This window comes from Cyprinus carpio, chromosome A5 (assembly GCF_018340385.1).
Source record: "Cyprinus carpio isolate SPL01 chromosome A5, ASM1834038v1, whole genome shotgun sequence".
Lineage (NCBI taxonomy): Eukaryota > Metazoa > Chordata > Actinopteri > Cypriniformes > Cyprinidae > Cyprinus > Cyprinus carpio.
Window position 1 is genome coordinate 16,504,185 of NC_056576.1, and position 13,402 is coordinate 16,517,586.

Consider the following 13,402-nt stretch of genomic DNA (forward strand, 5'->3'; position numbering starts at 1 on the left):
TACAATTGACCATGACATCCTCAACTTATCTCATTCCAGAAAAGTCGCTCACCCAATGCCGAATAGAGCTGTACAGCTGCAGCTCACATGCATGAATGCTGGGTTGAAAGAGGCTGATAAAGAGGTTGACTGGCACAAAGTATTTGATGTATTTAAAAAAAAAAAATACAAAAATACTAATCTTGAGTGTTTTTAAATACAAATTACTTTTTTATTTTTTCCAAAGGCTTTAAAATACAAAATACTGAATAGGATTTTGTATTTCAAATATGTATTTTACTGTAAATACATGTAACTGAAATACTGCCCAATCCCTGTATGTATATGAAAGAAAGATCTAAGACTTTACCTGCAGTGCCGCTGTATCCTCCAACATGCACTTTGTAGCGACTGCGTGGTTCAGAGACTGAAAACTTGTCATACTGCGCATATGCAGACTCGCCCTTATCTCTGAGGTCCACACGCAGCTCATACTGCCCAGAGGAGGTGATCTTATGGAGGTTAGAGAGACCTGCAGACAGACAGAATGAGATTTGTAGACAAACATGATCAAAATGACACCATATCATAATACCTTAGGGCCTCTATACTTCCTATTCCAATATAAGCAATCCGATATGTGTGCACAGATGTAAACATACCCAACCAGAATTCATCATTCAGGTCACCGAAGCCTGCAGTGTAGTTTTTCCAGTTTCTGAAAAACTCTACTTTACCGCTCTGCCGTCTCACAAAAACCTGAATGGAGGTACCACAATATTGAAATGACCCGTGTTTTTGCTCTCTCTGTGTAATGAGACTTTAATTTAACCCTGTAAAGCCTGACATATTAAATAATAATCAGAAAAATTATATCGAACTGATACTTTTAATTGAACCTTTAGAATATACAGTATGTACAGTTCATATGAAAAAAAAACCTGATTTGTGAAAAAGTTCATTATTTTTTATAATGTAATGATAAAAATTAAACTTTCATATATTTTAGATTTCATTGCACACCAGCTGAAATATTTCAGGTCTTTTATTGTTTTTTAATACTGATGATTTTGGCATACAGCTCATGAAAACCCAAAATTCCTATCTCAAAAAATTATCATATTTCATCCGGACCAATAAAAGAAAAGTGTTTTAATACAAAAAAAAGTCAACCTTCAAATAATTATGTTCAGTTATGCACTCAATACTTGTCGGGAATCCTTTTGCAGAAATGACTGCTTCAATGGCGGCGTGGCATGGAGGCAATCAGCCTGTGGCACTGCTTAGGTGTTATGGAGGCCCAGGATGCTTCGATAGCGGCCTTAAGCTCATCCAGAGTGTTGGGTTCTTGCGTCTCTCAACTTTCTCTTCACAATATCCCACAGATTCTCTATGGGGTTCAGGTCAGGAGAGTTGGCAGGCCAATTGAGCCAACAGTAATATGGTCAGTAAACCATTTAACAGTGGTTTTGGCACTGTGAGCAGGTGCCAGGTCGTGCTGAAAAACGAAATCTTTATCTCCATAAAAGCTTTTCAGCAGATGGAAGCATGAAGTGCTCCAAAATCTCATGATAGCTAGCTGCATTGACCCTGCCCTTGATAAAACACAGTGGACCAACACCAGCAGCTGACATGGCACCCCAGACCATCACTGACTGTGGGTACTTGACACTGGACTTCAGGCATTTTGGCATTTCCTTCTCCCCAGTCTTCCTCCAGACTCTGGCACCTTGATTTCCGAATGACATGCAAAATTTGCTTTCATCCGAAAATAAGTACTTTGGACCAATGAGCAACCGTCCAGTGCTGCTTCTCTGTAGCCCAGGTCAGGCGCTTCTGCCGCTGTTTCTGGTTCAAAAGCACACGCCTGTGCACGGTGGCTCTGGATGTTTCTACTCCAGACTCAGTCCACTGCTGTGTACGCAGGTCCCCCAAGGTCTGGAATCGGTCCTTCTCCACAATCTTCCTCAGGGTCCGGTCACATTCTCGTCTCGTGCAGCGTTTTTTGCCACACTTTTTCCTTCCCACAGACTTCCCACTGAGGTGCCTTGATACAGCACTCTGGGAACAGCCTATTCGTTCAGGAATTTCTTTCTGTGTCTTACCCTCTCGCTTGAGGGTGTCAATGATGGCCTTCTGGACGGCAGTCTTTACCCATGATTGCGGTTTTGAGTAATGAACCAGGCTGGGATTTTTTTAAAGCCTCAGGAATCTTTTGCAGGTGTTTAGAGTTAATTAGTTGATTCAGATGATTAGGTTAATAGCTCGTTTAGAGAACCTTTTTCATGATATGCTAATTTTTTGAGATAGGAATTTTGGGTTTTCATGAGCTGGTATGCCAAAATCATCAGTATTAAAACAATAAAAGACCTGAAATATTTCAGTTGGTGTGCAATGAATCTAAAATATATGAAAGTTTAATTTTTATCATTACATTATGGAAAAATAATGAACTTTTTCACAATATGCTAATTTTTTGAGAAGGACCTGAATTGAACCTTTAGAATATACAGTATATATATATTTTTTTTTTTTGTTGTTTTTCTCTAGGATCAGAACAGTGAATCTTTCTATCCTGCAGGTTATTTGAAAAAGAATAACTCACAATCCAGCCACCTCCATCAGTGGACATATCACAGTAGACCTGCAGAGGCTGAGTCTCATCTCCACGCAGGTAAATAGTGTACAGGCCTGAGGTTGTTTCTCCATTTAACAGAGTCTGCGAGCAGTCTTTAGGATGCTTGTACAGCACTCCGTCTGTGATAAAGAAAAAAGTGTTTGACCAGAGGCTAGTTTATTTTGTTCAGTATTCACAACTAAGAGTAAAAAAAAAAAAAAAAGAGTTTGTGATCATGTAATGACGTTGTGCTTTGGCTCACTGGTGGTGAAGACTGTAGAGATGATTCCGCTTCTCTTTGGCCCAGCGATGGCCTGCAGTTTGACTGTGTACTCTGTGGAGGAAGTCAGCGGGGACATGCTGTAAAATGTTGCTGTGGGGCTGAGGACGACCTCCTGAGCCAAGAGAAGAAAACAAGAAACTTTTCAGTACAACACAGGATCGTCATTGGACCATGCATGTAGTAATCACTATAGATCAGAAAAATGACCAAGCTTCAGTTTTAATGGTGTAAATCACATTTAAAGTTTGGTTGTGTGTTCAAGCGGTCCACTCACCTTGACAATGCCATCAGCGGACTCAAAGCTGAGGATATACCCACTGATATCTGCTCTTGGTGGCTTCCATGTCAACATGGCACTCTCTGTTTGAATATTACTGGCAGCCAGATTCTGAGGGGCATCAACATCTGCAGCAGAGGGTATTTGGTTATTAACCTGGCATTCAGAATTCTTAATGAAATACAAATGGTATAAGCATGCACTTATGATTGGCAATGCACAAATCATAAAATGATTTTATGATTTTCACCAGGTCAAAGGAGCTTATGTATTTTTGCCCAGTAGGATCAGATGTCAGAAGGTGTGCTGTTTTTCTCTACACCAATGAAATACTGCTTATTTATGAGTATTCAGAAGTCTTGTGCTGTTTGTTTGTAAGGGTGAGTGAGTGTTCCCCTTACCTGTGGTGAACTCTGTGTTGGTTGCAGCACTCTTGGCTGCTTCTCTGACAGCATAGACTTTAACGGTGTATAATGTGGCAGGTGTGAGTGAGCTCATCTCAAACTCCACAGTGTTCCCAGACACCCGATCCATCACTGGAGCCACTGACAAAGAACAGAACACACAACTGAGACTCACTGCTTTATTGTTTTTGTCTATAGAAACAGCCTTCCCTCAAGAATAATTAATGACAGTCTGAGCTGTTACCACTGTCTGCGCTGTAAGTGATGACATATCCGTCCACAGTAGCGATGGACGGCTGCCACAGCAGCAGAGCTTCAGTGTCAGTGATGTTGACTGCTGTCAGACCTCGTGGCTTATCCAGGGCTGAAGGCCAACAAATACAAAACAGAGAGACAAGAGAGAAGCAAAATCACTGAGAGACAGCTTGTAGTCGATTACTAGGCTTCTGCAAGACGAAAGCAAAATCTCATACTCACTGTACTGATTAATACAGATTCTAGTTATAAATATGAGGCGCTACAAATAAAAAATACAAATAATTATTTATTATTGTATAATATTAACATTATTAATGAATGAACTATAATTAATCTGTAATTAATATATATATGTTATAATATTAATGTTCAATGATTTAATAATTAATAATAACTATTCACTCAAGCATTATGGTGAGAGCATTGCTATTCCTTATACTATAGGAAAATGCAACTTGTGAAATTACAATCAATGTTATTCAAAAATAGTAATGCACTACAAATTACTTAGGACTTCTCTAAAATTGAAATTAAATCAATTAATTAAATAATTAATTGAAAAAGCAACTACATTATTTTTAAGTTACTTTTAACTTACTTCTGAACAAACTGAAATTAGTGTCTCTGTTTCCTGCTTGTTCATCCTGTATAAGTCATTACATAATACATAATACATTACATAATATACATATTATAGGCATATATTATATTATAGATCTCGCTCATGACAAGTATAATTCAATAAAAGTACTTTAATTTTATAAAATTATAAAATATTATAAAAGTATAAAATTAAAAGCACCTTCATTTTATTAAAAAACATGTTAAAATGCTAAAAAGTAACTTAAATGTAACTAAGGTAACTTAAGGTCATTAAATAGTAATGATATTACAGAATCTAAAATGTAATGAAGGTACACTACATTTTGACTTAAAAGTAAGTGACTAATTAATTTGTATTTGCATTACACCCAACACTGATTATAATAATATTCTAGTCGTACCTGTCGTGACTCTATCAGATCCTGGTTCACTCTCCTCCAAGCCCTTCACAGCGATGACAGTGATCTGGTAGGTTACTCCAGGGTTCAGACTGGGCAGCGTGGTTTGAGACTGTCCTCCATCTACTCTCAGTGTCATAGGGCTTCCTGCAGGGGGAGACAGAACACTGGAGTAAACTAGAACTAGCTTTTGTCACTAGAGGGCGGCATTATCTGTGATTAATTGGTATGGTGCTACGCAAGAATGCTGTGCTGATGGATAAAACAGTTTGGTTTGATTTATTATATGCACTGATAGATTCATGTAACTTAAGATGGGCCTGATCTAAAAACCTGCACTGATCACAGAGGCCAAAAGGACACTATGAGACTTTAGAGGGACATCTCTTGAATTCAATCAATTTATTATGCCAAGACGGCAGTCTAAGAGAATTTCCTCCGCAACTTATGCAATATTTTACATAAGATATAATTTATGACAAATCATAAACTGAGGAAGTACAAATAATACTATGATTTTCCAGCAGGCAACCATCCAAATGCACAGAAAATCATACGGTTAAGTCTCACTTTCTTAAGATGGAATGTGTGCCAACTAGGCGGAAAGAAGACTTTGCTTTCATTTCCTAAACAAGAGATCCAAATGTGCTATATGCTATATATAAATGTGTACACTTCCTTTCAAACGTTTTGGGTAAGAATGTTCTTTTTTTTTTTTTTTTTTTTTTTTTTGAAGTAAATACATATATAATGTTTCTATTATGTATAAATGCTGTTGTTTGAACTTTCTATTCATCCAAAAAAAAAAAAAAAAAAAAATCCTAAAAAAAGTAAAAAACATAAAAAATAAAAATAAATAAATATTAAAAAAAAAAACATTGATAATAACAATAATAATCAGATCATCATATCAGACTCATTTCTGAAGAATCGTGACACTGAAGGCTAGAGTAACGGATGCAAAAAATTCATCTTTGCACAGGATTAAATTACATTTTAAAATATATCAAAATTGAGAACAGTAATTTTCAGTTGTACTAATATATGATAATATACAAACTTTTGAATTGTAATGTACATAAAAAGTAACTACTGAAACCATGACCACGCCACTTACCACCCTGAACAGGCACGTAGGTGACCCGGTAGCTGTCTACACGGTTACGGGGCAAAGTCCAGTGAACAGTAGCTGATGTATCTGTCACATCAGAAAAGCGTATCCCCTTGGGTGTTCCCAGACCTGTGGGAATGACACACACAGAAGAAACAAACAAAAATATACTGTTAAAAATGTGTGTTCAAGCATTTGACAAATAGGAGTTAAAACACAAAACCTTTCCCCAGAAAAAAGGAATTGCAGTCTGTAAAAGAAACAAATATACAGTTGGTGTAAAGAAACTTCTTGAACTACCCCATTTATCTTGTGGCAACAAACAGATGCATCAAAGTAAACATTCAGGACATGAGGATGACCAACTGTGTGACTACAGAGAAAGGACACACAGACAAAAGCCCTGGCCTTAAAGCTATGTCTCAACACTGGTCCTCAGAGTCTTGCGTGACAGATGCAAGCAGATTAACTTGCCCCCCAGTACAGAGACACAATAGTGTGACATGCCAACATCAGACACGAGTGGAAAATGAAGCTCACTATAGATAAAGGAAGATTACCAGACACAAGCACGCAATCAGGACAAATACACAAAATAGTTGGTCCTGCTTTGTAAATAAAACCTTCGATCACACAGCAGATACAGACAGACAAAATAAAACAGAGACTTTTGAGCTACTCTGTGGACTCAATGAGGAAAAAGAATATGAGTGATGTTGTAAATTTGTAAAAATGGGAAAGTAGGAAGTGGATCAATGAAAAGGTTTGCTATGCTGTGTTGTGTGTTTTGACCAAACTATACAACTAGCTGAAAGAAACATTAATGCATTGAAGATGATGGTGTGTGGGGGGTTAGTTAGTGGTTCCTCCACCAGCTTCTCTTAAAAATCCAAATACCTGTTCGAGCTACAATCAAAATGGGCTGGAATTTCCGTCCCAAAAGGATCCCAAAGAGTTCGATTTCATACTTCGTATCTTCACTGAGACCTGTCACCGCTTCTGTTCGCTTGTCTCCAGATACACTGATCTGGAGAGGTTGTCCCAGTCTGTTAGAATCGACGACTTTGAGAGTGAATGTATCAAAGATGCCTTCTGGTGCTGTCCATGTCAGTTTAAAACTGTGCGGGGTGATGTCCGAGACTGAAAGATGCTCCACTTCAGGTTCAGCTTCTGGTTGACAAAATAATAAAGTTGTTCTTTCACTGTAAACTCTGTGGAATGAACTTAGAAGAGGTTAAATGGCAAAGAACTGCAAATGTGGTTCCCTGAACCAATTTACCCCTGTTTGTGGTGTTTGTTAAAAAGTCATATATAAATCTGAGAAGGGGAAAACATTGCTGTATAAGAGACAATTCAGTGATTATGTTATTCATGCATGAAAACAGGCTATTGTTCAGTCATCTATCAGTTGTTCCTATATCTATGGCAGGTGATGCTGAAATCAGTGAGCCAGTAAATTTAATTTAGATATATGGTCAACAATATGGAATGAAATATGTTGGTTAGTATAGGAAAAATAAAATGACATTGATGTATTTTCCACCATTATATTAGGTTCCAAGATCTAATTTTATCATCATATAATAGCAGTCATGCAGGGTTCAAGACAGAGCTGTTCTTGGACAATGACATATCCATAATAATCATACTGACAGACGGGCTCATCTTGGAAAAGCATTTTTGTCTCGTTTTTAGCTGATCTTGTAAGAAAGCCAGTGACAATGAAAGATGTGAATTTTTGAGAGGGACGTCTCTCGAGAAGCAATTGTTGTGGCAAGGATATGTAAAACTGAAAACCTAAAGCTTCAGGGATGTCTTTGACCACATAAGCAATGCATTGTATTTTCAACAATAGCTATGTATGTGCCAGAATGTGGTCCAGTTTTAATATGCTGTGGTTTACTCTTCATGTACCAAAAAACAGTACTGCCTCACACACATTTTACATATTAGTTTACTTGTCTTTACTTTAGAAGTCAACGATAGCACCATACATTCAGCTTATTAAGGCTTTATTAAGTATTAAGGAGAAGGTGGAGCATATTGACTTATTATAATAACCTAATTAAAATATGCTAATACAGTTAAGGCTGTACTTAATTTGATATTGTATTTTTTTTTTATTTTTGCTCAGTCTAATTTCTAAAGGCTGGTTAGAAAAGTCAAAAGCAGAGACGTTTAACAATCCAACAGCCAGACTCTAAATGTGTAGTTTATTTATAAATGCAATAATAAAATAATAAATGCAATAATAAAAAAATTAAAGGAATAACCATATAGTTTATGTTTAGAAATGAAATTTGGGATTTATCTTGTTTATCACCAACAACAGAGAGAGAGAGAGAGAGAGAGAGAGAGAGAGAGAGAGAGAGAGAGAGTGTACTCATTAATTATTATATTAATTTGTCTCCTCTAGATATAGAGGACAATTAACAAATTATGGAAATGGAATGGAAATTCAGTAGCTATACTGAATACTGAGATCACAAATGTCCAAAAAAAACAAAAAGCAATGTAGTATTGTTCCAAACCAGCAAAGCTTTAACAGAGCCTTGTTGTCCTAAAACCAAACTTTTAAAAGAAAAGAAAAAAGATCCTTGACCAGACTGAACCTCTTCTTCCTCTAAAGCTCTGGATGATGTGAAACAGAAAAGATGTTTGTTGAATATTGAAAAGTGTTGGAAATGAAAAGCAGCGAGGACAAATCCTGTGGAGCTGTCCCTCTTCATTAGCACTGTTCACTTGTTTAAGAGTGTCAGCAGTGTTGTAGGCATTTCAAGAGTACTAACATGTGTTCTCCAAGGATCACTTTCATCTGACTGGCTTCTAAGTTGCTCCGGTTTGACAAAGAGGCATCTGTTTGTGGAGGTGGAAAAGGTGCCAGCTAACCTACAGAAACAAGGTCTGGAAGCAGTAATTCTACAGCAGGCAGCTAAAACCTCGGAGGGGGATATCTGTGTTGACACAGCTAAATGTTACAGTAGGGATATGCAAACCATGAGTGAGAAAACTACTGAAGATTCTGTAAATACTGTACACTTTTCTGATTTTAAAAGCTAGTATTACACAAGCCAGAGCGAGGCAATAGGTCATGGGTCATGTGACACGAATAGAGAGGAGGTTAACAGAAATCCAATCAGTTCCCCTTCTCCTCTGCCTATTTGCATGCAGACTTGAGAGACTGCTACAACTGTGGCCCCTGCAGCCACTGGCTAATAAACGCCAAGAAAATGTGTGAAAGTGAGGCAAAAGAATGAGAAGTAGTGCAGGGTCAGAGAACTGGGTGTGCATACTGAAAAGATCCTTCACAAGAAGCGACAAAAACTCCTCAGGATCACTTCCATGGCAGTACACCCCAGCCCGGCCCCCCCTCTATTCGCTGACTCTCTGAGGAGGTGCACAACTTTGGTATGCACCTAATACATGTATGTTTGCTACAATACAATTTGGTGTGCTAGTAGACTATAAATGCCACAAACTAAATGATTTAAATGTACTCACCAACAATGTGAGTTGAATGCCGCTGTCAATTACAATGAAAAAGCCATCATTAGTCTAACTTTGTTTTGCCCGTTAAACACAAATGCACCAGTGATGACAGGCAGAGGTCATTTACTGCACCTGCAGGCTGTGCTGGTGATTATGCAGACGTGAATGCGTGGGGAGGCATTATGATGAAGTGCAGGTGTGCTCTGAATGTCAGTGTACTTCAACATAATTCAGCAGATGGGAAGAGTGTTGACATTCCATTTAAGTCGCTGACTTAAAAGAGCCTTGGTTTGTTAGTGCTTTGCACATTTGAGAGATTATCTGCATCTGAAATTATGCACTGTCAGATTATGCACTGCATTTGATTGCGAAGTATGTATGTGCTGTAGTATAAATTCAATTCGGAGATATTATTCGACCATGCAGATATTGTCACATGACTAAAAGTATCAGTTAATTGAGATTTCTTCTGAAATCAGTCATATTGGATATCGCTGCATTATATTCATTATTTTGTTGAAAATGCCCAAATACTTACTTCACCTTCTATATTAATAGTGGAAAACACACACACACACACAAAAAAAAACTAGTTAGAAATGAGTTTCATTACCAAATGATAGTAGATGAAGAGATGAGTACACTACGAAGACTGCTAATACTGGTTGAAATAATAATAATAATAATAATAATAATAATAAAGTGTTTTAATTCAACATGCGATGTGATTAACTGCACATTAAAAGAGAAAAGATGTTAGTCGGTTTTGCTGCTTGAGACACAGCATTTGATCCAAAGAAAACTGGAAGAGATGGCAAAAGATGACCAAGCTGGTCCAAGATTGGGCAAGAATTGATACCTGTGATGGCTTCAGCAAAGACAGGATCTAAGAGCTCTCCCTTGTACAGCCCATACAGTACGACTCTGTAGAAAGTACTAGGGGAGAGGTCAGAGACAGCCAGGCTGAACTCCTGGCTGGATAGTGTATAGTTCTGGCCATCAGATAAGCCATCTGGGCCAGATACTTCAACCAGAAAGCCCTCAACCTCTCCTCTGTCCAGCTCCCAGGACACACTGAAGCTGTCCCAGGACACATCAGAGATGGTGATGTTGCCCACCTGAGCCTTCTCTTCATCTGGATGACAAATAAATCAGAAGATAATTAATTTGGCAAGAAAAGGTACATATAGAAGAAGAACATCATAGGTAATGGTGACTGAACAGGTTTGGCTGATTTCTTAAGGCATTCTCTCTTTGATGGTCGTTTTTATTTCTTGGAGCCGAATGAATTGAGGTAAAAACAAAAAGACCAGAAAACAAGCAAAAGACATTTAAAAATCCACACTGTACAGTGTTTTACATTATTCAAAACAATGCAAAGCATTTTAACAATTAGAGGGAAATAATTCATGTTATGAGCAATAAATCTTTTAATTTGTTACTCCTAACAAATTCATCTCTATCTGTTCCAAACAGAACAGGAACATCTGCCCATGCAGTGAAAAACAAACAAAAAAAAAAAAAAAACTTAAACTTAAAAAGTAATATCTGTGAAGAATAACTGTCAGAAAGTTGTAGTGACAAACAAACTAATTTGCAGTCTTTTCTCTTGCAGCCTATTAACATCCAACGCCAGCTTGCTGAGACAGCTTTGGTATTAATGGCCCTAAGAAAAGCCATTAATTTTTGAAGGTCCTGCCTAGCCTGCCTGAGCAGAGGTACGCTGAACACTTCAAATATGGGAGGCAGCCATGCAGCACGGTGCATTGCAACCTATAATTGAACATCATTGTGCATTGTCAGCATTCACAGGCAAAGTGGGGGCAGATAGCTAAGAAATGCATGGTGGGCTAACCATTATCCTGTCTATGCACATTCAATAGGGCAGAAACGTGGCGTGCAAATAGGGAGAGAGACAATGGGGATGAGGTGAATGACCTTCCCAGGCATAAGGGCCGGTTGTCGCTTTAGAAACCTGGAGATGAAACAATATGAAGCTGTCAAACAGCAAAACAACTCATTGATCATCTCGCGTCATTCATGGGAACTGAAATTTGGTGAAATTGATTCATTTTGCACAATTACCCAATAGAGTTCCCTCCAATGAAAGCAGCCCATGTATGTCTGAGGAATGGCCTTCACTGCCCGCATGCATTAATGGGAGGAGATAGAATAAAAGAATGGCTTTATCACTGTGAGATCCTCAAGGGTGTTTGGATAAAGCCTTTTTTGTAAACATGTACACGTCACATTTACCGTTGTTTGGTGAATTTTCGCAGGCAAATTTTTGCAGGCAAATTTTAGTCATTTTAATGGGTATCCATATGGGAAATTTGAGTGAGGATGAAAGATTTCACCACAGAGATTTTGCAACGGGTTAAAACTGGTCTCAAGGATTTGCTGTGTTCACCAACAGAAAGCCTCTTGGTTTGAAAGTGACTTCTGTGTAAGCTTTCCTTCATACAGTAAATAGCTACACTATTGACAATAGACTTTTTTTGCCCACAAAATTTGCCCACTTTGTGCATGCAAATGTGACTGTTTGCTCTCTCTTTTTTGGCCTGGTTGTATCCTCATATGTTTCATTTGAAATGGTCTCGGTCATCATGTTACAAGCTGAAACTCTTATAATCATGCCAAAGAAGCATTCAGTGAACAGAAGAAAAACCAGACCCTTAAGGTCTCCCTGCCCCCCACCTTCCCATTTCCATCGGGTCTGAGAGAAGTGTATGCCCATGTTTGTGTGCTGTATCTAAGGCCGATAATGGCTGCTGAAATAAATGCATTGGGATTATAGTACTGGTGAGTTCAGAGACAACATTTTAACAGGCGGCTCAGCATGTGTCCTATTTATCAGTCCACCCCACAGTTCATTGTGGTCAAATCACACAAATCCAAAAGGGGAGTGGGCTCACTCTGACAATTATCACATGAATGAGGTTTCTGTGCGTGTGTGAGTGTGTGTGTTTGGGATCTTGAGAAACACTATATCTGTTGTCTTGTCTTGGCGACCAAGGCAAACAACTGATGTTATATTCTGTAGCTCCTTGGTATAAGTTAATGATTATCCTGTTAAATAAGCAAGAACATTTTGGTAACAAAATTTTGGAAGTTAATTAAGTAGCACCCTGTCCACAGAGATTTTGGCTTTCATTGGTTTTTCTCTAAAAAGAAAAAATAAACCCACATTCTATAAATGAGGGCAGAAAAGAGAGGTATTAGGCTTCAGTTTCCAGTACATGGTGGCATACTGACAATATGAATGTTTTGAGATTTTTATGGAAGTTTTCTCATGATAAGGAGCTACAAAATGTTAAATTCATATTCACAGAACAAGGACTGCAGTATCTTGAAACTCCAAAAGAAATATTGACACTTATGGGGGAAAATAGCAAAGATAATAAATTCCAGAGTTGCCTTCAGATCCTCAGTGGCCTGCTGAATAAATGTTTATGGGTGAAAAAACAAATAGATTCAAATCATATTTTTGAAAGCTTATTTTATGATTCAAACCAATATTGCTTTTGTCACTCTAGAGGCAAAAGTAAAGGGGATGTGAAGATTCATTCTTAATATAAAAATGAAAATGTAATGATGCATACAAACCTGTGGATGCTGACAGAGTGGCTGGGGCACTCATCTTTCTTCCTCTCTTGGCAGTCAGGCTAATGGTGTACAGCATGCCGGGATTCAGGTCAGTCAGGATGTAGGTATTGGCAGCACCAGGTACCTCCAATTCAGTTTCTGTGCCATCCGCAGATGTGAACACCAGCTCATAGGTGTTGATTTTGGCGACCGGCCTCCTCCAAACCAGTGCCAATGTGGTCTCCGTGGTCTCACTTACTTCAAGGTCTTTGGGAGCATCAAGATCTAAGAGGACAGGGACATTACATTAAAGATCAAGTTCATTTAAAAAAATTTTAACAATTCTGTCATCATTTATTTATCCTCATGTCATCCCAACCTGTATTTTCTTCCATGGA

General features: G+C 38.1%; 1 protein-coding gene across 7 annotated transcripts in view; it reads right to left on the minus strand.

The window, feature by feature from the left end:
• Positions 1 to 13,402, minus strand: part of LOC109082848 (tenascin-like) — a 69,000-nt gene that overhangs the window by 3,221 nt on the left and 52,377 nt on the right. For 6 of the 7 annotated variants that reach the window (XM_042755399.1, XM_042755404.1, XM_042755397.1 and 3 more), the window contains 12 exons: positions 13,026 to 13,289; positions 10,279 to 10,554; positions 6,828 to 7,100; positions 5,937 to 6,059; positions 4,823 to 4,966; positions 3,805 to 3,924; positions 3,558 to 3,701; positions 3,154 to 3,284; positions 2,859 to 2,991; positions 2,585 to 2,736; positions 642 to 738; positions 350 to 511 (listed from right to left, as the gene is read on the minus strand). In XM_042755399.1, coding sequence (XP_042611333.1) covers positions 350 to 511; positions 642 to 738; positions 2,585 to 2,736; positions 2,859 to 2,991; positions 3,154 to 3,284; positions 3,558 to 3,701; positions 3,805 to 3,924; positions 4,823 to 4,966; positions 5,937 to 6,059; positions 6,828 to 7,100; positions 10,279 to 10,554; positions 13,026 to 13,289 — 2,019 coding nt within the window. The remainder of the gene's footprint in view (positions 1 to 349; positions 512 to 641; positions 739 to 2,584; positions 2,737 to 2,858; positions 2,992 to 3,153; positions 3,285 to 3,557; positions 3,702 to 3,804; positions 3,925 to 4,822; positions 4,967 to 5,936; positions 6,060 to 6,827; positions 7,101 to 10,278; positions 10,555 to 13,025; positions 13,290 to 13,402) is intronic. The other variant, XM_042755413.1, reaches the window with a different exon arrangement.